Consider the following 25,149-nt stretch of genomic DNA (forward strand, 5'->3'; position numbering starts at 1 on the left):
CTAACAAGAGCTGCAGCTGGACACACTTCCTGCACGTGAAGGAGTCAGGGACATCAGCCATGTCCCTGAGCTCCCACATTGAGCAAGAGGAGCATGTCACGGGTCTGAGATCTCCTGCCATTTTTAATCTTAAGCTTAAACTTAGTTAAATGAAAAAGGAACGAAAAGTTTTTTTACCAATCACACGATAAAAAAAAAAGAGAAATAGAAAAAGCCTTACCTTATCTACACACCACCGAGTCCTTTTTTTTTTGGTTAGAGGAGGAGGACGGGTGGGAGACACTACAGATGTAGTGTCTCGGGTTCAGAAACGGCCCAAATATATAGGGTTTTACTTACCCAGCAGCCCCCTGGTCTCCGCCGAAAACAAAAGGAAATTAAGTTTACTTTAAACTGACCTTCCCAGCTGCTCACTCGCTCGCACTCTCTGCTCCTGAAAAAGCTGCTGCAGTGAAAGGCAAGTTATTTTAAATGGCCCAAACATATAGGGTTTTACTTACCCAGCAGCCCCCTGGTCTCCGCCGAAAACAAAAGGAAATTAAGTTTACTTTAAACTGACCTGCCCAGCTGCTCACTTGCTCGCACTCTCTGCTCCCGAAAAAGCTGCTGCAGTGGAAGGCAAGTTATTTTAAACGGCCCAAATATATAGGGTTTTACTTACCCAGCAGCCCCCTGGTCTCCGCCGAAAACAAAAGGAAATTAAGTTTACTTTAAACTGACCTTCCCAGCTGCTCACTCGCTCGCACTCTCTGCTCCCGAAAAGGCTGCTGCAGTGAAAAGTTCCTCCCTTCCTTCCTGACTTACAGCTAATACTGGGATGTTACTTGTATTCTCAATAGTGAAGACCAATGCAAAATATCTGTTCAATTCATCTGCCATCTCCTTATTATCCATTATTAATTCCCCAGACTCACTTTCTATAGGATCAACACTCACTTTGTTAACTTTTCTTTTTTAAATATCTATAGAAACTCTTATATTTCTAGCTAGCTTTCTCTCGTACTCTAATTTTACCTTGTCTTGTGCTCGATAACATTTAAAACATATGGATGAAATGTTTGTGTTTTAAGTGAACACAATAAATATAATTTCCAGTTTGTGGACTGGATTTTACCTTAGGCGGATGGGAATTTGCCACGGACGTGAAAGTCGGTGGCGAACCCGCTTCTGCCTAGTCCGGGGATCCGTCCCGCATTTGACGGGTCCCTGGGCTTTAACTGTCCCGAGGCGGGACTTCCATCCACTTGAAGGGAGGAGGTCCCATCTCAGTGCGCTGCGGGCCAATCAGCGGGCTGGCAGCTCTTAGTCCCAGCAGCGCCACCAGGGGTGGTGGCCACTGCTGGGACTGCAGCCCAACCAAAGCCAAGGATCCAGGAGGGAAGGTAAGTAGTGGCATGCCTCACCAGGGGGATCGGTCCTTCCTTGGTGAGGCTGGAGTGGTCATTTGGGGGGAGAGGGGTGTCTTGGGTCCCGGAGGTGTGTTGGGAGGAGGGGCCGACCCTCAATCGGGCACCCTGTGACTGACTGCCATGCACCCCCCAGGGCACGGAAAGGCTGGCAGCTATTGCTGGGTGGCCTTTCACGTCCCCAGCACACCCACTTGCCACGGGTAAAATACCCGTTGAGGTGGGCGAGGGCCCTTAAGTGGCTGTTAAGTGGCCACTTAAGGGCCTTGATTGGCCTCGGGCAGACAGGCCGTTTCCCACCCCCCGCCCAATGCCACCATCCGATCTGCTGGGGCAGCGTAAAATTCAGCCCAATGTCTTTCTAGCTCTAGAAATTACTAAGACAAAATGGATTTATTTGCTTTGCTGTTGTGATCAATAATGTTGCTTAATAGGTTCCTGGAAACAAAATAAACAATTAGTATTCCACTGATGTTTTCATATATTAAAAAAACAAAAGTGGAAAATTTACATACAGTTAACTTTAGGGTTGCAGAAGTAAGCTTGAGAAATTTGTTGTACTGGCCAACCAACAGTGGAAGTGGAGCCCACCTGGAGTCCAGTGTGTGATCATGGCCTGGAGCACTGAAGAAAAAAAATGCAATTCTGTTTTACATGTTGCAGGGTGCTCGGGGCACTTTTACCTTCTTTCTGGGCAGAACCAGTTGTCAGCCTCCAAAATCAACAGCTTGCACCAACTTCCCAGCTTTTTTACCACGGCAGGCAGTCTATATGTGTCCCGAGTACCAGACATGTGTAGGGATGTGCCCTCCCACCCTCACTTCCTCCTGTGACTTAAATTCAATGATTTTTGAGCTTTGTAAAGGTATTTAAAAAGTTATTGTAGCTTCCCAACAACATATTCTGGTAACACTTCAGTTTTGCACTTACCCAGGAAGGCCACTATGATGCTGACAGAGATTCTCCAATTTATAATGTTCTCCATTCTCAATGGTTTTTGTGGCTTTTTTGAAAACATCACAGAGGTTTGCACCATCTGTGTTCATACAATTTATATCTGTTTCATTTTCCTCGGAAGAACATGAACTCTTTTCATCCTGTGAAAGCACATTGGACAAAGAATGTGAATAAATTCTTTTCCTTAATGACTTAGGTAACATTGAAGTATTTTCTTTCATTTGACTAGTTTGAATAGGTGTTAGGAGCAATTTTATGTCCACGCTGCTGGTGGGGAGGCTTCTGGCTAGCAAACGTGTATTGGAATGACTTCCCAACTATTAGGATGAATGGCAACACAGACTTGTAAAATGACCCCTGTTTTTTCATCCAATGCAAACAAAGGCTAATATAGATAGCAGAGATAAGCGTAATATCATATTGGGGAGGCAATGGTATAGTGGTAAGGTCATTGCACTAGTAATCTACAGCCTAGGCTAATTCTCTGGGGACATGGGTTCAAATCCCATCCTGGTGAAATTTGAATTCAATTAATAAATCTAGAATTAAAAGTTAGTCTAATGGTGATTATGAAGCCATTATCAATTGTTGTAAAAACCCCTCTGGTTCACCAGGGAAATCTATTGACCTTACCTAGTTTGGTTGTGCTTAGGTTCACCATCTAAACTATTAATAGATGCTGCGTAATTCAAACATATTTATAACTATGTTTTTAATTTCTGACATTATGCATTTTGTTGCACAAGAACACAACACTAAAGTTATTAGACAATAAAAACTTCAACAGCTTTTTCACAACTGCTTTTACTATTATTTAACCATAGTACAGGGTTAAGTTATTGCTTTTGGCACAATCAAGAAATTGTACACAAAATGCAGTTGAAATTACAGTTTTTCCAATTTGAAGCTTCAACTTTCTGCCCACTTTTATTTGCATAATCCTAAACATAAAAATTCCCATGAATCAGTGCAATGGAGCAGGGTAAATGAGCGAAACGATTAGGGACTGGGAACAGAGGCAATTATACCTCAGGTATCTCAGAAGTGGCCCTATAAAAGCCATCGAAAGAGAAAATTCCTTCAGAGTGGAGCTGAAGTTCAAAAGGTGGACATTTTCTGCAAACTTTTTTATTGCAACGTGCCCTCCCTTGAGCATTTATCTTATTCATGGAAATTAATTTTCATTTATTAATACATAAGTTTTAAAAGTAGTGAATGATTTCACTGAGTAGTGTGCAAATTGATTTAATGACACGGTTTTAAATTCTTGTACACTGATTTGACCAATTCCACCTGGAATGCGCTAATATAACTAGTCAAAACTTGACCCCGTACGTGATTGCAGCTAATTAGCAATCAAATGCTTAATGTTCTGTGGAAAAAGTTACAGTACTATCCTACCATTAATTTAGTTCTCCTTGTATCACAAGTACCGCCTTGGCTGTCTGAGTCAGACAGTTCAGTAGCTGCAATATCTATTTTTAGTGAGCCTTCAGTTTCTGATACTTCAAATATTACTGCTTCTTTAACTTGATCTTCTTCAATATATTCCCCAGGTTCAGTATGAAATGGTTCTTCTACACCCCATCCAAAGTTACTTTCAGAATTTGCTATATTTTGCAAGCTTTCAAGGTAGATCATATCTGATGGTACTAGGCTCATGGTTCTCTCTGTTGTCACATTTCCTTCCTGCAGCGGGCTTGTCATTGCTTTTTGTGGAAATTCAGTATTTCTAATATCATGAATGGAGCTGATGGATTTCTTCTTCATATTTGCCAAGTTATTGTCATCTTCAGCAGCAGCAATGTTTTCATGAGGATGCTTTGTTGCTGATATCTGTGATTTAGACTCAGTCACTTTCAAACAACCTGAAACGAAATGAGGCACCCCAGCTGTGTACTTTGGATTATCTTCTACTTCACTCCATTCTTTTTCTGACTGGCTACCAAACAGATTGGATTTTTCTACATCTTCCATGCAGCTAACTGGAATTTGCTGTTCAATTTTCTCACAGTAATGACTGTCCACACTTAAGGATTCTTTAATATTATTGGATGGGGTATTCTCAGTGCAGGTAAGGTCTTCAGATTGGACACTTACTTTCCTCTCATCTGAATTGAGACAGGCAAAATTCTGAAACATGCTCTCTTCATTGATATTGTTTCTATTATCTATACTATTCACTTCTTTGGAAACTTTTTGATTTTTCAATTGGGCACCGGATGCTGGCCATCTTTCTGGACTCTCTGCTAAAAAATTCTGACATTCTGACAAACAAAACTCAATCTGACCTCTAGAAAATAACTTTGGCATCGACACATTTAAGGCTTCACATCTTGAGTCAGTGCTTATTGTAGATGTAGATCTTGTTCTTGATGTGGTCTGCGAACTGAATGACTGTCTTAGACAAGAAAGTACTGGATGTGAATTATCCTGTCTCTCTGTAGATGTGGTGCTGCAGCAGGACATTGACTTTTTATTAGTAACTGTTTGAGGCCATCTCTTTGTAGATGCTGAAGTAGCTTTACTGACAACTTTGCTTGCATTTTTCTTAGTACTTTGCTTACTTTTTTCAGTTTGACCTATTTTAATAAATCATACAAAACATTAATAGAATAACGTAATTATAATTTTATAAATGCAGTTTAAAATCTAAAAAACAGGATATTCATTTCAGAAGTAACATTTTATCTTGTACCATCAGAATAAAGTGTTTTAATTACACTCTATAAATAATTATGGTCTAACATATTGTTATTTAAATGATTATAAATTAGCGAGCATTTACTAAGATGGCCAGTGACAATCACAGCTCAACAATTTTATTTTCTGACTGGTGCAATTAGACATAAAGTGAAAGCGAAGAAAATATACTGTATTACCAACTGTATCCAAGAAAATCACCAGTAATAATAGTCAGTTAAATGTCTAAAAAATTCAAAACTGAACTCTTACAACTTAAAAAGGTGACTTTAGGTGAAAGAGACATCTCATCTCTTCTGCCAATAGAGGTCACCATTGCACTTTGTAACTTAAAGTACTCTACAGGAACATACAGGAAAAATACAATATCTAATATATAAAATGTACTATTTTAGTAATACAAAGTACAATATTAAATAATTTTAAAATGATGATGTGGAACTGTGGAACATAAAGCATTTTGCATGCTCAGTTCAAATCCACTGATCTATTAACTAAGCATCAAGAGAGCAAATGATTATTTCTGAGAGCTCCACAACAGAATAATAAATTTTATTCTACATAACGGAGATAATTAGGAACTATTTAATTCAACCTTCTATTTTGAATTACAGTAAAATAAATAATTCAATTATGTCACATTTTTGTTGACATGGTGCTTTCTAAGAGCACTTAAGCAAAATCATGGAGGCAACTATACTTTTGTGAAGAGAGAAAGTGTTGAAGGAGTTACCCAACTACCTTTTGTGAAGTAAAGCTCTGGAGGTATTTATGCAGGATTTGGAAGGATTTATACTTGCTATTTTCATGTTGGTACTGGGGTAGAATTGAAATAATAACAGAAAGTGCTGAAAACACTAAGCAGCTCAAAGAGCATCTGTGGAGAAAGGAGAGTCTCATGGTGGATACTGCCTGACCTGGGAGTTTTATGGAATGGGCTATAAGAAGGGACCCAGAAAGCTGATGTTGTCTCAATATAGATATATGTTTAATTTCACCTACTTGTTCTCCCATAGAAGTCAAAAATCAAGGAATTTATCTTTGGGCCTCACAAAAATAAGCTTGAGTTGCTATGCCCTATGATCTCCTTGCAGCAATTGCAACCCTCTTTCAACTGACATTGCTGGCGGCTATAAGGACCTGATCTTGAGGCCTCAATCCGTGAGCTGCATTGAGACGGCTATTTTGCAGCTCACAGCTTGTCCACCAAATTTAAATGAGGCCAGGGCCACAAAATCACCAGGGACCCTTTGCTACAAAAATGGATGGCCAACTCTCTGCTGTTTGCTCGCTCAATAGTCAAAATGAACCCAGCTACTCCTTCAACCAAGTTATTAATATATATGGTAAAAAGCTGACGGCCCAGTACAGATCTCTGCAGAACACCACTTATCACCACTGTCAATCAGAAAATGTTCCCTTTATCCCTGATCTCTGTTGCCTACGTCCCATCCAATTACCAAACCGTGTCACAAGGTTACCTCCAATTGCATGTTCTTTTATATTTGGGAATAATTTCTTATGCAGAATATTATTAAATGCCTTCTGGAACTCCATATAAACAATATCCACAGACATTTCCCTGTCCACTTTGATAGTGACTTCCTCAAGACATTCAGCAACATGAGTCAGACATGACCTCCCCTTCACAAATCCATGCTGACTCTCGTTGATCATCTCATACTTGTCCAAGTGCTCAGTCACTTTGTCCCTGATGATAGGTTACATTAACTTCCCTACATCTGATGTTAAACGATCGTGTCTGTAGTAATTAGTTTCTCCCTCCCTTCTTAAATAATAGTGACAATTTTCCCATGCAAAGTCACAATTCCTAAGTCTATAGAGAAAATGGGAAAGTTATGACGAGCACATCTGCAATTTCCTCTATATCTTTTAATACACTGCAGTGAAAAAGGGGGTAATGATAACCCGTTCTTAGCTTCTGCCCCCCTTTTTGGAAGATCCATCACATCAGCAGAGGAAGATGATGATGAAAAGGAATTGGAGAGTTTTTCCTTCCTTACTGCATAGAGCAATGATGGTGTTGAAGAGGAGGATGAGGACCAGCCCAGCCACCAGTTGCATCTGCTTCATCTGAGCCCTCTTACTCTGTCTCAATCCCTTACAACTTTCCATCAATGGTACTTGCATCCTCTCTCTAGGCACCAGCTCAGAGACCAAGAAGAATTAGATAGTGGCAATGAGGATGAGACACTGGGTGATTGACAAAGCACGGGGGAACGAGAGGAGTGGATGAGGGTGTGTCCCATTCCAATAGCTTCAATGTCATAGGATCCAGAACTCATGGGTGCTTGCCTGAAAGGAATGATATTTGAGGAACATCACTGCTACAGGCAGGCTCTGTGGTCAAGCTCCAAGGATGTGCAACAACTGACAAGTGTAACTCTTCAGTCGACAACTCTGCTTTGCTACATCATTGAAGCTTTATCTTTCTTGCAGGTGCCAATGGAGTAAGTGGGAGCTTCACTGCAGCAGATCCCTTGCTAAGAAGCAGCCAGAGACCATTTGGTGGAAACACAGACTGTAGCTCCAGAGACAGGATGTAGCATAGCAATAGTTTTGGCTTCCAAACTGTGGTGATTGTCTCAGACTTTCAGAATCTGACAGCTGCCAGTAGACCTTTGGAACAATGATGGCTGGAGTCCACCTACTTGATGCTGCCATTTCTCAGGACAGTGTTTCATTCTAAGCCCTTGGCCTTCCCCCTCAGAATACTAGTGGAGTAGTGGACCAGTGGATCATAGGAGGCAAGATCAGGCCGCCCAAGAGCAAATTCTCAAGATGCAGCCAGCAGTATTTCCCTGCCACAAGACAAGACCTCAAACCCATGAGCCTTTTGTAAATCGTATTCCTGGCCCTCATTGGAACCCGGAAAAAGCATAGCTTTCTCATAAATTTCCTTGCAGGACAACTTGCTGTACCGTTCCTGCACAGTAAATACACTGAAAATAGGAAATTCACTTGAAATGTTTTGTCTGCACTAGTCAGTAAGTAACCCAGGAACTCCATTTACAGATGTCCCCTCAAGTACTTGGATTCGTGAGAAGAAATCTGTCTGTTCTGCCTGCACAAGTCAAGGCTGTCAAGACTTTGCGAATCTGCCAAACAATGATTTGTACAAAGCATCTGGAACAGTAATAACTCTTTCTGTAGAAGTTTAGGTCATGTTATTGGGTCTTTACAAGCAAGTACAAATGCATCATGTAAGTGCAAATGCTATAGTGAAAGAAGCACCTTCATCACTTTCACTGTAGAAAGAAGGCATCGACTGGAAAGGATTTAGAGCTTTCGCAAGATAGCAAGGTTCTTTCCAACTCAAGACATGAAAGTTGGCACCAATGTGGTTATCAAGGCTCATTAACCCCATAGCCTACATGAAGAGAGAGAGTTTACATTCAATTAATCTTCTGGCTCCTCTGACCACAGAAACTTTTTTCATGCCTAGATGCACTACAGAAGAAACAGTCATGATGCCTTCATTATGTGGCAGTCTGTGTTGCCTACATTTTTAACAAAGAAGTAAACACTGAGGGGTAGTTCTTCGGAGACCACTGCATTGATGGCTATTGAATTCACTGGAGAATTCTCAAACACCAGAGGTCTACTTCAAACTGGAAAGCTGACCATCCTGTTTGCTGTTGCTTAATTGCTGCCTCTACCTGCAAGAAAAGTGTGTACTAAGAAAAGTTATGTTGTTTAAATGGTAATTTATACTCAGGTTTGTACCACACTTAATGGGTCCCAAAAGAAAAATATGCAAGAGCACACTTACTTTCACCTTCTGCTTAATACCAGTAAACTTCTTCCTCACTTGTAGCTGGGTACAAAGGATCTGGGTAACTGTGTTGACTTGGTTGCAACCTCTTTCTCTATGTTCCTTGTACCTATACTTTACTGGAGGGTGGCATTCAGCTCCAAAAAGAGCTGCCCTCCTTTGGTGTACCTCCAACTCATCAATATCAAAGGGAGTAATAATACTCACATGTCATGTTGTGCCATTGTGAACAATGAATTAACTTTTCTGCCATAATCACAATCTATCCTTCAATGACAAGTCCTTTAAGTGCTGCTGCCTTGTTTAATTTTCTGCTCTTCAGCCAAATCTGCTACTGGACAAGCTCTCTGGGCTAGTTTATCACATGCTAGTAACTTATTCAAATACTCCCATCTCAAAATTCAGTAAGGTACAGCTCATCCTGCCCTATGAGCTGCCAATACAAGTTATCCTGGACCAACTCAACCCCACTTTTGCCCTTCATACATAATTGTGGTCTAATATCAAACACATTTTTTCTTTATTTTAACAAGGATGAAAAACTTTGGGCAAAATTAGAAGTCTAAGATTAATAGGATGCAGATGAAACTGTACAAGAAGTAGCTAAAGAGTCACAGGATCCCATTCTGTAAATTCTCAGCTCATCTGCTGCCTGGATATACAACTGTTATGTTACAAAGGTCAATGCACTATATTTTTAGTTGGCTGTTTACAATAACCCCACACTCAAGTGTAAAATTTGAGCGTGTGTGACGTGTGTCAGATTATCAGATAAAGAAAGTGAAGTGAGAATTAATCAAAATCGAACAGACAGATTACAAATTGAAAAACAATTTATAGTTTCTTTAAAATATAAATTTTTGCATATATTACATAAAACAACATAAGCATCTGTCATTTTAGTTTTTGTAAGTATGCATGAAATGTTTTCTTTTATGTATATAAAGTAACAATTGTAACACTATGGTCCAGCAATAATGTGGTGATTTTTGAGAATGAACACTTAATACACTTGTATGACATTTGTTTGTCTGCTGTTTTATTGGTAGGCATTAACCCATTTAAATTCGTAGATGAATGAGTATTAAAATAGCAAAGTAAAATCATGTGTATTTGTTAAGCATTCATCCACTAATATTGCCAAGTCATTTCTGGGCTCATAAATATAAAATAGGTAATAAATTAATTTAAAAAGAATTAAGCTGGGTGATAGTGAAACACAATAGCCTGAAGTTTGCAGTAGGAATAATGGTGAGGTTATTGGCACTCACCGTTATTAAAGAATAAATTGGAGAGCAAGGTCCGGCATCCGCACATGTTCAGTTATATGCAGAAATCAGGAAATTGCTGCCTGCGTTGCCTTGCTCCACAAGCTTCACTAAATCCCTGCCTTGCTGAGAAATTTGACATTAAAACACATAAAGGATGTAAAGTTGCAGTACTTGGCCATTGGACACCCATTAAACTAGACAGAGAAAGTTAGGGCCTGTCCATACAAGTGTAAGTGAATTTTTAACAATGTTGCAAGTTTTAATGATTTCCAAATAACCTCTCTGGCACAGAAAATTTAGTTTTAGAAGTGTGGAGACTCCTTCAGATTTTAATGTTTGGAGATTTTAAAAAAAATAAAACTTTTTTTTTTACTTTGTCTCTTTTGTCTCTCTCTCTTAATACCATCTTTTTTGCCATCCTAGGCCCAACCATCTTCAGCTGCTTCATCAATGACCTTCCTTCAATCATAAGATTAGAAATGGGGATGTTCGCTGATGATTGCACAATGTTCAGCACCATTCGCAACCCCTCAGATACTGAAGCAGTCCGTGTAGAAATACAGCAAGACCTGGACAATATCCAGACTTGAGCTGATAAGCGGCAAGTAACATTCGTGCCACACAAGTGCCAGGCAATGACCATCTTCAACAAAAGAGAATCTAAACATCTCCCCTTGACATTCAACGGCATTACGGTCACTAAATCCCTCACTATCAACATCCTGGGGGTTACCATTGACCAGAAACTGAACTGGAGTAGCCATATAAATACTGTGGCTACAAGAGCAGGTCAGAGGCTCGGAATCCTGCAGCCAGTAACTCCCCTCCTGACTCCCCAAAGCCTGTCCACCATCTACAAGGCACAAGTCAGGCATGTGATGGAATACTCTCCACTTGCCTGGATGGGTGCAGCTCCAACAACACTCAAGGAGCTCGACACCATCCAGGACAAAGCAGCCCACTTGATTGGCACCCCATCCAAAAACATTCACTCCCTCCACCACTGACGCACAATGGCAGCAGTGTGTACCATCTACAAGATGCACTGCAGCAACGCACCAGGACTACTCAGGCAGCACCTTCCAAACCCGCGACCTGTACCACCTAAAAGGACAAGGGCAGCAGATGCATGGGAATACCACCACTGCAAGTTCCCCGCCAAGCCACATACCATCCTGACTTGGAACTATATCGCCATTCCTTCACTGTCGCTGGGTCAAAATCCTGGAACTCCCTTCCTAACAGCCCTGTGGTGTACCTACCACATATGGACTGCAGCGGTTCAAGAAGATAGCTCACCAGCACCTTCTCATGGGCAATTAGGAATGGGCAATAAATACTGGCCTGGCCTGCAATACCCACATCCCATGAAACGAATAGAAAAAAAAAGCCCTACTGGGACATTTCAATATTTAAAATGACATTGAATTAAAATAAATAACTACATTTCTTTTGCCCCTCTCCTATCCCCCAATCTCAATTAAATTAATTTTCCCCCTCCCCCCCAAAACCTTTACAATCTGACCTATCCCACCAAACTGCACCAACTTTAAAATATAACCCTTCCCACCATCTCCTGCACCCATGACATTCATTTGACACACCCCCCCCCACCTCCTGCACTGAGAAACATACTTCCTCCCCCCTCCTCACCAGTGTTGCGCCTTGTTTCCCCAGATGGGGATCTGAAGGCGTGGCAGTGCCGACTGCCAGGGTAAAGATCACGATGGGACACCAGGAGGGAGACTCATTTATTTAGCTAAGTTAATTTATTTAAATATTTAAATAGCAGTCCCATTGCCGAGCAGCAGGGGGCCGTCACAAAGCCTTGCCGCCACCAGCAATATTGGGCCAGGCCCTGCCAAGGTCAAGGTCCATGACAGGCCTCATTCGGGACAATCTTCATGCCCCACCGCCATGGATGCCGATGTCAAGGGCTCAATAAAATCCAGCCCTTTGGGTTTAATTGTCTGCTGAACGTGTAGGATATAAGATTCATGTCTCTTGAAAGAGTTAACCAGTTTGGTTTTAAGATAAGAAATGAAATGAAACATTGGAGAACAGGATGAAAAACAGTCGATGTCTATTGTTTTGATACTAAATATACCCTTTCTAGGTGTTCAGTTCACAATAACTCATCATGCTATAATGAATCAATCAGCACTGACAATGTTTCGTGAGAAGTACACCATAATATCTTGAATTTTTTCTGTAATGATTTGTAGACAAGATCAGAACTGAACTGGAAAGGAACAATAACATCGAATGTTACTTCTCTCACCGGGGAAAGCAAACGTGCAATAGTATTGTTTATTTTTCTGTATGTCTACAGTTTAAAGACATTGTGTATATCTGGTCGATCTCATACAATAAATGGAAAATATTGTAAACCAGAATCTGGTGTCAGGAATCTAATTTGTCACATATTCCAGATGCTGACACCACTGAGTCTGCTGCTCCTTCTGCTACTTTGCTGAGAAATGATGTTGCTATTTAACTGCCGTCAGCCTTTTAAAGACTGCATGAGAATGTTAGTTCCCTCCCTTGCAGCAGTGATATGCCAATAAAGGGTGATTTTCAGGCCTCCAAACCACCTTGCTTAATTAATGAGGTTTCTGGGATGTTAAGCCAAACCACTAGCGGTCCCACATCAATGAGTATTAAGGCCACCCCACTGCAAATCTCCTAATAGGAGGAGAATCCTAACCAAAATATTTTGATAAGGCCATGTAATGACAGAAGATGACCCCAGAATGTAATTTATAAAACCATTACCTTCCGGTCCTAATGATTCACCACCTGTCTGGACATTTTCTCCATCATCAAGATCTTGCCCAAAATAAGGCAAAAATTTCTGGAAAGTGCATTCATCATAAGCTTGCGATGAAAGCCACATGTTACAGTGAAATATATATGTTGCTGAATTTGAGCAATTCTTTATAATAATATCTTCTAAGTACCAACCATAACCTGCAAAACAGAACAATTCAACATCTTAGATAGAAAATACATTCCTGCCACATCATGACCAGCATTACATGCTGGATGGATGGAGCAACAAGTGTATATTGTTCCGGGACAGCACAATAAACATGAATGTACTCTTCTGCCTCCTGTGTTTCAGATATTACCTGACAGGACCCTAGTCCACTATGTCCATTAGCTTAACAAGCGTGTCTCCAGGTTTTCAGGCCCAGATAAATACATTTCAGACTCTTACAATTCCCCAAGTACAGAGGAGGACTGCTTTCCTAATCTGATTTGTATGGCCCAACTTCAGTGAATTTCACTGTTCACCCACTCTAAGGAAGCAGGTGAGTGCAGATCCATTCAGTGGGACAATGGTCGAGACGTTGGAGGATGATTGCGTAGTCAACCATGTTAAAGGCTGTTGATAGATCAAGAATGACAGGAGAGATAATTTTCATCTGTCACAGTCACATAGGATGTCATTTGTGACTTTGATTAGAGCCGTTTTGGTACTTTGGCAGTGACAGAAACCTCATTGGAGGAATTCAAACATGAGTTCCAGGAAGGATGGGTATGGATTTGGGAGGAAAGGGAGGTTGGAGATGGCGCAGTAGTTTGTGACGGCAGAGGGGTCAAGGTTTTTTTTTTGAGGAGTGGGGTGATGATTGCAGATTTGAAGGAGAGAGCGACCACACCTGGGAAGAGAGAACCGTGAACAATAACTGCCTACATGGGAGCCAGGAAGGGAAGCTGGGTGATGAGCAGTTTAGTGGGAATAGGATCAAGGGAGCTAGAGTTAGGTCTCCTGAACATGATGGGCCTCATGGACAAGATGAGCTCGGAGACTGCATGAGGTGAGATAGGAAAGGGAGAGAAACTAGAGAAAGATGCAAGTTCAGGGCTAAGATGGGGAGAACCTTATAGGAAGTTTGGCCCGGTAAGCTACAGCAAGAGAAGGAAGCAGCAGAGGCAGCTGAACGGATGGTCTCGATCTTAATGACAAAGTAGTCCATGGGCTCCACGTTGTTAGAGGTGAGGGTGAAGGAGATGGTTTAAAAAGATGGATTGCAGTAGAGAAAAGAAGCTGGAGCATAGCTTTGCATTCTAGGTGCTCCTCAAATAGTGAGCAGGTTTCACAGACAGGAGCAGGACCTTATTTATTTGATCCAGCCAGATCTGGTGATAAATAGCTCAACCAGTTATCTGCCATGTCCCTTGAACTTAAGGGAGCAGAGATGTACCAGGGGCATGACCAGGGCGAGATAGGGTAATGGTTTTAAATAGGGACTAGTGGAGGTGAGGATGTGTTTGAGCAGATTGGTAGCTGCATAAATCTCATTGAGGCATACAAATTCTTACAGGGCTTGATAGGGTAGATGCAGGAAGGATGTCTCTCCTGGCTGTGACTGACACAATGAGAATAGCAAGGCCATTTGAGAAGGCAAGATCAAGGGGGTGGCCATGAATATGGGTAGGGGTGGTTTTATGGAGGGAGAGATTAAGGGAGGATAGGAGGGCAGTGAACACAGAGGAGAGCGTGATGAGTTGAGAGGCCAGGGCGGTTGTCAACTTGCAGTCTGACTGATCAGCTAAAATGTTAATGCAGCATTTCATTGATCACCACATGATTCCTTTCAGAGTCCATTGCTGAAAGGACTTTCAGCTGCAATATTCATGACCATCATGTTTTCACACATGTCTCCGAACCCGTCATAGGCAAACTCCCCTCCATCATCAGTCTGAAATTTAGCTGGTACCCAAGTCCGGCCCCTATCCATTTCTCCATGATTTTGTCTATAATCATCCTTTTGTCCTTCCGATGCATTATTGTGCAAAGCCTAAATCGGGCTGTCAGGTCTATAAAATGTAGTCTGAAAACATTTCTGTCTTTGTCCCATTCCTTTAGATCTATGGCAACTACCTCATTAGTTTAGTTTAGTTTAGTTTAGAGATACAGCACTGAAACAGGCCCTTCGGCCCACTGAGTCTGTGCCGACCATCAACCACCCATTTATACTAATCCTACACTAATCCCATATTCCTACCACATCCCCACCTGTCCCTATATTTCCCTACCACCTACCTATACTAGGGGCAACTTATAATGGCCAATTTACCTACCAATTTACCTACAGAGGGCTGTGGAACATCAGTCATTGAGTAAGTTTAAAGCAGAGATTGACAATTTTCTAAATACCAATGACATATGGGGATATGAGGATAGTGTGGGAAAAAGGCATTGAAGTAGATGATCAGCCATGATCGTATGGAATGGCGGAGCAGACTCAATGGGCCGAATGGCCTACTCCTATTAAAGTCATGTGCAAATGGAAGGCTGACATTAGGACATGGCAGCGTCCTCTGATACTTTTTTTTTTACAGATTTCACACTTCTCATTAATCTCTTCTACTGGCCGCTTATATTTTTTCATCAATCACATCTGTATCCTTTAGCAGGGTTCTTAATCTTTGATAATAGGGTGAGCAAATTGTCTATGTAAGTAAGATAATTTGTCTTTTTTCTTGCTGATTCTTCTCACCTGATACCATTAATAATTGTCTAACATACTGATGAAAAACATCAGGTTTTATTAAGGGGATACAATAATGTCCTGACTGGGTAAACTGCAGAACCACAGACTTTCCAAAAACAATTGCCTTATCATACTCTAGGTCAAGTTTCATTTGAGCCTTTTTCATTGAAAGTTTACTCAACAGCAAAAGGTATCTCATTAGATACTATGTCAGTACTAATAAAATGGCTTACTCCAGCTATTTTATATGGAATTACAACTCTCTTTAGTGACCTCCATGTGCTGTCATCACCAAACCTAAAGTAAGTAGTACTTTTATATTCCTTAACCTTGCGTCGATCGTCATTACTCAGTGAATCTAGATAACTTTTTAACAAACTGTTCTACAAACTTAGAAGTGCAATCACTAACTAACACAGCACAGTTGAATGAGTTCACAATTAACACATTCATCCAAAACTCCTTGTTGTGAGTGCAATTCGTTCAGATACATCATCATCTTAAGCTTCTGCCTCAGAATTCTCTGTGTCATGTGTCATTTCGAGGACCCTGCTCTCTGCTTTGGACAATTCGTCACATAATGATATTTTGAGTCACATCACATTAACTGTTCCTCGGGCATTCGTGGGATTCATTTGCTTATTTCTGCTGTCCAATTCTGTCTTTATCTGTAATAGCCAGATCTGCTAAAGGTGCTTTCATCCTCATTCGTCTGTCTGTAACTCTTCCATTGTACTGAGTCCAGTACCTGGACCATTTTGAAATCCGGTAATCATTTAGTCTGCTATTCTTTGTGTCACCGTGGAATGTTCCATTTGTTCCAGTAAGGGTACAGAAAATGACTGTTTCCCCAGGAATTTTTTTCATGGCGCAGACATCTGATTCAACAGGGAGTCTTCTTCCAGGAATCGACCAGCTGGAACCAGGAGCATGTCAATATGCGACAGATAGTACAATCCAACAATTTAAATGCTAGCACTGAACCATGGATCTCTAAATTGAATTTCCTTAATCTTTTATACAATCTATTAAAGTCCATGATATATTTCTCCATTGAATAACCACCTGTTTTCCGAAATCTATCAAAGTCTGACCATGCCTCATAGGCATTTAATAGTTCATGCTTCTTGTAGATTTCATCCAAGAACTCCAAGATCCAAACCTTCATCAGTATCCAACTGATGGGCATTTAGTTCACAAAATACTTCTGGTAGGAAGCAACAATGTCAAGCCCATACCTTGTTTCCTTTTTGGTAGGGATGTAATCCGTGCCCACATATCCACTTCATTCTTCTACTGGTCATATGGTTCAGACTCCAAGGACATTGGAGGGCAATCATACTCCAGCAATTTACACTTGCTTTCTGCTATTTCTCACAATGGTTACTAGGATTGAAGTCTTCTGTCTGAATTTTTTTCTTAGTTTCCAACCTTCACTGTTCGGCAAACATTCTCTGCTACTATATTATATTCCAGAAAGCCAGTTGGTGAAGGATAGTACTGAAGCCAATCTTTACGGAGTCAAATATTTATTTCTAGAGTGAAACATTACAAGCATATACCTCTTAATTCAACCACACTACAGTTTCAGTAAGTGTCCCTTTATATGTGCTCAAGTGAAACCCCAATTAATGGCCTCCACCTGCACATAATTAAACACAACTGATATACAATTAATGCCACTCAGCTATCATCCACGTGCTCATTGACCTATATAGTAACCTGGTCCTCCAACAACTCATAATTAAAAAATCTCATTCTTGTGTTGTAATACTTTCATGATCTTACTCCTTCCTATCACTATAACTGTCTCTAGCCTTACAAGATCTGTGTTCTTGCAACTCTGGTTTGTTGTGCATCCCCTACCCCCTTCATCATTTTATTGGTGGCTGTGCCTTGAGCCTATGCTCTGGGATTCCCTCCCTAAACCATTGTTACGTCTCTACTTCCCTTTCATCATATAAGACCCTCCTTAAAACGAATGTCTTCATCCAAGCTTTTGGTTACCTCTCCTAAAATCTCCTACTTTGCCTTGGTGTCAACTTCTGTCTGATTATACTCCTGCAAACTGGCCTGGGCCTATATAAAATGACTATATAAATGCAAGCTGTTGTTGTTCGAAACCCAATCTCCTCATGCATTCCTTTTATCAGAGACAAAACAAATCCACTTTAATGGTCACATTATATATATTTCAAACATCTATTTTCCAAATTATTGAATATTCCAATGTTGCAGATGAGTGCTTTTACTTACCAGGTTCTTTCCTGTCATGTCCTACAACGATATATTGAAGTTTTCCAACATTCAGAACTTCCACCAGAAAAACATCAGTCTGTAAAACGCATTCAAAAAAGATTCACATGAAAGCAAACTGCCAACTGGAATAGGGGGCTGAATATTGCAGCAAGGCCCAAGGTCCTGCTGCCGGGACTGAAAGCGGGAGCCACTGTCGCTTAGGCGGAGGGCTGGTTGGGAATCGGTATTTGGTGGCAATCGGTCAATTAACTGCCTGGAGGCGGAGGAGGTTTCCTTTCAGGTGGTGGTGGCGGCATACGGTCACACCATTGGAAGTGCTGGCACCATATTTAAAGGTCTGCCAGCACTCAGTGAGATCAATCAATTCCCAAAGAAACCTTAGTAGAAGAACTGAGAAAGAAGGCCCGTCAAGGAATGGCAGAGGAAAGATCCCGGATGACCCCGTGGTTCTGCGATAACTCCCTGCAGGTTCTCCTCCAGGTTGCTTGGGCAAGTCGGGAGGTCATCTTCCCCCAGAATGGGAGGAGGAGACCTGCCCGCCAGACCAAGCAAGCCTGGACAGAGATCGCCGAGGAGGTCAGTATCCATGGGACTAGTCCTCGAACCAGGCTGCAATGCCACAAGTGGGTGAGTGAGCCACACATTGAGCTGAATAAATAAGGCCGTTTGGAGTATGATTGGAGGCCAGGGGGCCTGGAAATCCGAGGTTGTGATGTCGGTTCCGGATTTAGTCAGTGGCTGGAAAGCACTGCCCTGTGTGACAGGAGTGCACATTATATTGTAGACTGTTAGTTTTAATACATTGGCATGTAATTGATGCGATTCACTGGAGGGCTTGGAATTAAGTGGACAACAGGTGGCCCTCAGGTGCCTTTGGATCCCCGGCAATTGAAAGTTGTCGGCACCAAGGCGAGGCCTCAGTGCCGTAATGGGTAGGCAACCATGATTATACTGGATAGGGAAGAGGGGGAAGCGGAGGCCATTGTCAGTCTATAGAGCTATGTGCTCTGCACAGGTGGGCTTGGTCTCGGGTGATCTGCACGAGGGTGGCTTTGTCTCGGGTGGCAGTACCAGGTGGCCATACTGCTGTGTGAGAGGGTCTGGTGGCCATAGTATTGGGTGAGAGGGTAGGCTATCATAAAGGGTGGCACTGAGGGCCATTAGCAGAGAAGGGCAGCAAAGGCAAAGCTACCATGGCAACTTAAACTCTGCAAGGACAGTGCTCTTGAGGCCTACTCATCACCTGGTATGCGTCTCATGCACCCTGTCTTTCTGGACTCCCGTGGCATTATGCAGTGCCTCCGACAGAGGGAGGGCCAGGAGGCAGCTGCACCAGCTCATGAAGCTACACAACGAGAGCAGCAGCCATGCCAAGAAGGGCACACCTGCACCAGAGAGTGTACCGTTCTCATATCAGCTATCTCTAAATGTCCAAGAGGCATTGTCAGCGAAGACTAAAGCTCTCCAGGGAGGCCGTCACTGACTTAAGCGCCCTGCTGCAGGCGAATTGTGACCTATGGGATTCGGTGGTCACCCTATGCCTGTGGCCTTGAAGATCACCGTGGCACTTAACTTTTACACATCTGGATCATTCCAAGGATCCACTGGGGACATGTGTGGTGTCTCCCAGGCAGCAGCCCACCGCTGCATAAAGGAGGTGACCAATGCCTTGTTCAAGTGGGACGGCGACTATGTGCACGACTAGACCAACCCTGACAGTCAAGCCGAGAAGGCTATCGGATTCAGGGCCATTGCTGGATTCCCATTCTGGCAAGGTGTGATAGACTGTATGCATGTGGCCATCAAGGTACAAATGGACCAGCCTGCATCAACAGGAAAGGCTTCCATTCCATCAACGTTTGATCTGCGACCACCGAAAATGTTTCCTGCAGGTGTGTGCCCACTTCCCAGGAACCAGCTACAACGCTTACATACTTCAACAGTTACAGGTGCCGCAGCTTTTCTGGTCCCCTGTTCATCTTAGGGGATGGATTCTCAGGGACAAAGAGTATCCAATGAAGTCATGGCTACTGACGCTCTGAGGAACCCTTGCACTGCAGCAGAGGAAAGGTACAAGTTTTGAGAGCTCTAACTCCTGTTCTATCTCTGTCCTTTTCCATAATTATGTTGAAACTGACTGAATTATGATCACTACCACCAAAATGCTCTCCCACTGCCACTCCTTCCACCTGCCCATCTTCATTTCCTAAAACTAAGTCTAAAACTGCGCCCTCTCTTGTTGGACTTGCTACATACTGGGCAAAAAAGTTCTCCTGAATGCACCTCAAGAAATCTGCTCCCTCAATTCCTTTCACACTAAAGCTATCCCAGTTAATATTGGGGTAATTAAAATCCCTATTGTTCTTGCACTTCTTAGAGATTTGCCTACATATCTGCTCTTCTATCTCCCTCTGACTGTTTGGGAGTCTATAGTACACTCCCAGCAGTGTGATTGCCCCTTTTTTGTTCCTTAGCTCAATCCATATGGCCTTACTGGATGAACCTTCCAACATATCATCCCTCCTCACAGCTATAATAGTTTCCTTGATCAAAATTGCCACTCCCCCTCCTTTCTTATCCCCCTCCCTATCGTGTCTGAAAACCCTGTAACCAGGAACGCGAGCTGCCATTCCTGTCCCTCCTTAAGCCATGTTTCTGTAATAGCTATGATATCATACTGCCACGTGTCTATCTGTGCCCTCAGCTCATCTGCTTTATTTGCTATACTCCTTGCATTGAAATAGATACCCTTCAGCACTCCCAAACTCCTTTTTTTATTTTCTAACCCTCGTTTTCCTGTCTTCCAGACTCATCCATTCATTTTCCGCCTTCCATTTTAATTTCTGATTTTGTCTGAGCTGAGTCTACCCTCAGGTCCCCATCCCCCTGCCAAACTAGTTTAAACCCTCCCCAACAACACTAGCAAAACTTCCCGCAAGGAACTCAGTCTCAGCTCTGTTCAGGTGCAACCCGTCTGGCCTGTACAGGTCCCATCTCCCCCAGAGCCGGTCCCAATGTCACAGGAATCTGAAACCCTCTCTCCTGCAACATCTTTCCAGCCACGCATTCATCTGTCTTATCCTTCTATTTTTATACTCACTTACGCGTAGCACTGGGTGTAATCCGGAGATCATTACTTTTGAGGTCCTGTTTACTAATTTCTAACCTAGCTCCCTAAATTCTGACCACAAGACCACATCCCTTTTTCTACCTATGTTGTTGGTTCCGATGTGGACCACGACTGCTGGCTGTTTATCCTCCCCCTTCAGGATGCTCTGCAGCCGCTCAGTGACATCCTTGACCCTGGCACCAGGGAGGCAACACATCAACCTGGATTCACGTCTGCAGCCCAGAAACGCCTGTCTGTTCCCTTGACTACTGAACCACCTATCACTGTCGCTCTTCCAGTCTTCCCTGTACCCCGCTCCGCATCTGAGCCACCCATGGTGTCATGGACTTGGCACTGGCTGCACTCCCCAGGTCATAGAGTCATAGAGTTATACAGCACAGAAACAGGCCCTTCGCCCATCATGTCTGTGCCGGCCATCAAGCAACTATTCTAATCCCATTTTCCAGCACTTGGCCTGTAGCCTTGTATGCTATGGCATTTCAAGTGCGCATCTAAATACTTCTTAAATGTTGTGAGGGTTCCTGCCTCTATCACCTCTTCAGGCAGTGTGTTCCAGATTCCAACCACCTTCTGGGCGAAAAATCTTTTCCTCAAATCCCCTCACCTTAAATCTATGCCCCCTGGTTATTGACCCCTCCGCCAAGGGAAAAAGTTTCTTCCTATCTAACCTATCAATGCCCCTCAAAATTTTGTACACTTCAATCAGGTCCTCCCTCAGCCTTCTCTGTTCTAAGGAAAACAACCATCACTTCTCAGTATTCAGAACTAAATACCTGTTGGAGAGTGAGATGCACCCAGGGGTCTCCTGCACTACCTGCCTGATTCTTTTTGACTGGCTGGTGGTCACCCATTCCCTCTTTTCCTGCATACTTTAAGCTGTGGGGTGACCACATCTATAAACGTGCTATCCACTTGGCACTCATCCCCATGAATGCACCACAATGTCGCCTGCTGCCGCTCAAGTTCCAAAACCCGGAGCTCAAGCTACTTCAATTGACGACACTTCCTGCACAAATGGTTCTCCAGGATACGGGAAGCATCCTGGAGCTCCTACATAGCACAGCAGGTGCACTCTCGAGGTTGAAGCAACCCTGCCATTCCTTTATTTATTAGTTGACCCTTTGCTACTGCTAAAAAAAACTTACCAATACTACAACAGCTTAGAATCATTAATAAAACCTTACTAGTACCGATAAGTCCTACTAAAAATCAATATAGTTCACTAGTTAAAATAAACCTTACTTTAAAAAAAAGCTATTCACTTGTTCCTTATTATTAAGCTATTTACACAAACACCCTAACAGTGGTGTACTAACCCAGCTATTTAGAGTTATTATTTATGATTGAAGGAAGGCCATTGATGAAGCAGCTGAAGATGGTTGGGCCTAGGACACTACCCTGAGGAACTCTGACAGTGATGTCCTGGAGCTGAGATGATTGACCTCCAACAACCACAACCATCTTCCTTTGCGGTAGGTACGACTCCAACCAGTGGAGAGTTTTCCCCTGATTCCCATTGACTCCAGTTTTGCTAGGGCTCCTTGATGCCATACTTGGTCAAATGATGCCTTGATGTCAAGGGCAGTCACTCTCACCTCACCACGGCTCCACCCGAGTGACCATCAAGCAGACCACTGAGCTGCTGAAGATGAGATTCCGGTGCATGGAACGATCTGGTGGAGCCCTGCCCTTTGCCCCAGTGGGGGTCTCGCATATCGCGGTGGTCTGCTGTGCTCTGCACAATCTAGCACTGCAGAGGGGGGAGGCCTTGCATGACGAGGACATGATTGACTGCCATTCCTCAACTAACGAGGAGGATGTGGAGGAGGGTGATCGGCAGGCAGCACTGGATGTTAAACCCCTTGCACCGGAGGCTAGGCACATTGAGCGACAGACCAAGGAGACATCAGACAGTTTCAAATTACCTGCTTCCAGCTACCATGAAGGCCTCTCAGAATGAGATCAATAAAGACTCACCTCAATGCATTTGGTCCGTCGCCTCCTTTCTATTTGCATACTGTGCAGAGCGCCTAGCTTAACCAAGCGCTGTGACCTATGGGAGACACTAACTAAATGAGGGCTGTGATTACACTGGCATCCACTGAGGGGTAAGCATCTCACAATTAAGGCATGAAAGAATAAGCATTTTCCACGATGAAAGTTAGCTTCAATAAACAAAAAACTTTATAAGACAAAACAAATAGCAAATGTCAAACACCCGTGAAACCCTAGGTGTGTTTAGGTGGTTTTCTTTATATGTTTTTGAGTGTTTCTATGAGGTGTGACCCATGCACTAGCAGCTGGGCTGGAGGCAGGCTGCTGATCATGCTACCTCTTGGCCTGTGATGACTGCGGTGGCCATCCTCTGGCTGTCTGTGGGTTTCCTGCACAGGTACAGGACTGTCCTCAGGTGACGTGGCTATTGGAGCTGGGCTCACTGGTGGAGGGACTGAGGAGCTGGTGTCCACACTCAGAGCACCCTGAGGGGAGCCCCCAGCTGTGGAGGTCAACTTCTTCTCCTCCCTTTCAAGGCTCACTTGAACCTCCCTGCTGAACAGAGAAGGACGAAGAGCTAGAGAAGTCTCCAGATGCCTCATCCTTCTCTCGCCTTGCTATTGCTGTGTTGAGCTTATGGCCAAGGCAATGGTGTGCAGGTCTGCGTGCATCTGTGGGATCTGGCTCTCCATGAGGGTTGGCAACCTCTCAAAGGAGGAAGCCTGCACTTGCACGCCTGAGACATGGCAGCACTCATGGCATGGATGGACTCCTCCATCGTCTGCTCATGGCTCCATAAGGCCACTGGCACCTCCGCCAGATGTTGCCTTACCTCTCCCTGCAACTTTAGCATGCCCTGTGTTATAACAACAGAGGCTAGTCATGAGCCTGGGACTCAGCATGGCTCTGGCCACCCACAGTTCACAGCCTCAGCCAGCTGCTCGGGTGCGTGTGTGGTACTCTCACCAGCCTGTGACCCTGATTCTAAAGCCGAGCGCAAACCCACCAAGGTGAAAGTATCTGTGTTGGTGGAAGGTGCAGGAGAGACATATGATGGTGCATTCTCTGACTGCTCCTCTTCCTCAGAGATTGAATGATCTCTTTCTTCTGATGTAATCTCCTTTGGACGCCCGACAGAATGCATGATAGAACACAAACATATGTGGATTAGGCTGTGCAGATCTCGTCATGCCAACCATGCGTGATGTGGATCTCCAGAAGCGTGGTCCATGTCGTTTGAAGACAATCCTCACTCTCTTGTGTGGAGACTCCAGTCTCTCCATCCGCTAAACCGTGGGGCTGCCCTGGGTCACCGCTAATTCCAGTGTCGCCTCCTCAGGTGTCAAGAGAGGCCGACTGTCTGGTATTCCTCCACCAGTCCGTGATGTCTCCCTGCTGTATGGGCCCTTTTGTCCTGCAAGTGAAAAGAGGGAGACAGCCATACTTCACAGAAAGATCAACATGACAATTCTGCTAATGGCAGCCCCTCGTCCCCTACTTGGGTTTCCTATATGATTCATCCTCACGTCAGCTGTCAGGGAAGTTAATGGGGGTGAGTTGTGAAAGAAGGTGGCCTGTGGCCACGATGCAGTCATGCATCTGGCAGGATGTGGTGAAACCTTTTACTCCCTTTGCCAGTGCCTTTGTGGTGCCTCCCTCCCCATGTCCCGCTTCCTCCTGTGCAGCCACATGCAATCCCTAAAAAGGACAGGTGTGGAACACTCACCTGGCAGAATAAGAAAGATCGTTGACGCTACTGCGGCACTGGACCCATGTTCGGGGGGGTGACCCCATGGCTGCTGACCTCCACTGCGATCTCCATCCAGGCTTGCTTGGTTAGGCAGGCAGACCTCTTCTTGACAACACTGTGGAAGAAGACCTCCCGTCTTTCCCTTGCAGCCTGGATGGAGTATCTCCAGGAAGGCATCGCTAAACCGTGGGGCTACCCAGTGTCTTGCCGCTGCCATACTGCGGCGTCCTTCACTGAGGGGTGGTGGGGGGTCCAGGAGTTACTCAACAATGGCTTCAGCAGAGACCATGAAACAGCAAATGAGTCGAAGTCAGCAATGCAAGCAGGGCTGGCAGGGCTTTAAATATGGAACCAGCACCTGCTCTGAAGTCATCTGAT

General features: G+C 43.5%; 1 protein-coding gene across 5 annotated transcripts in view; it reads right to left on the reverse strand.

The window, feature by feature from the left end:
- The window catches only part of LOC137383395 (uncharacterized), a 90,928-nt gene that overhangs the window by 11,958 nt on the left and 53,821 nt on the right, over positions 1–25,149 (reverse strand). For all 5 annotated transcript variants that reach the window (XM_068056188.1, XM_068056187.1, XM_068056191.1 and 2 more), the window contains 4 exons: positions 17,894–17,972; positions 12,909–13,103; positions 3,765–4,945; positions 2,337–2,503 (listed from right to left, as the gene is read on the reverse strand). In XM_068056188.1, the coding sequence (XP_067912289.1) occupies positions 2,337–2,503; positions 3,765–4,945; positions 12,909–13,103; positions 17,894–17,972 (1,622 nt within the window). The remainder of the gene's footprint in view (positions 1–2,336; positions 2,504–3,764; positions 4,946–12,908; positions 13,104–17,893; positions 17,973–25,149) is intronic.

Source organism: Heterodontus francisci, chromosome 24 (genome assembly GCF_036365525.1).
Source record: "Heterodontus francisci isolate sHetFra1 chromosome 24, sHetFra1.hap1, whole genome shotgun sequence".
Taxonomy (NCBI): domain Eukaryota; kingdom Metazoa; phylum Chordata; class Chondrichthyes; order Heterodontiformes; family Heterodontidae; genus Heterodontus; species Heterodontus francisci.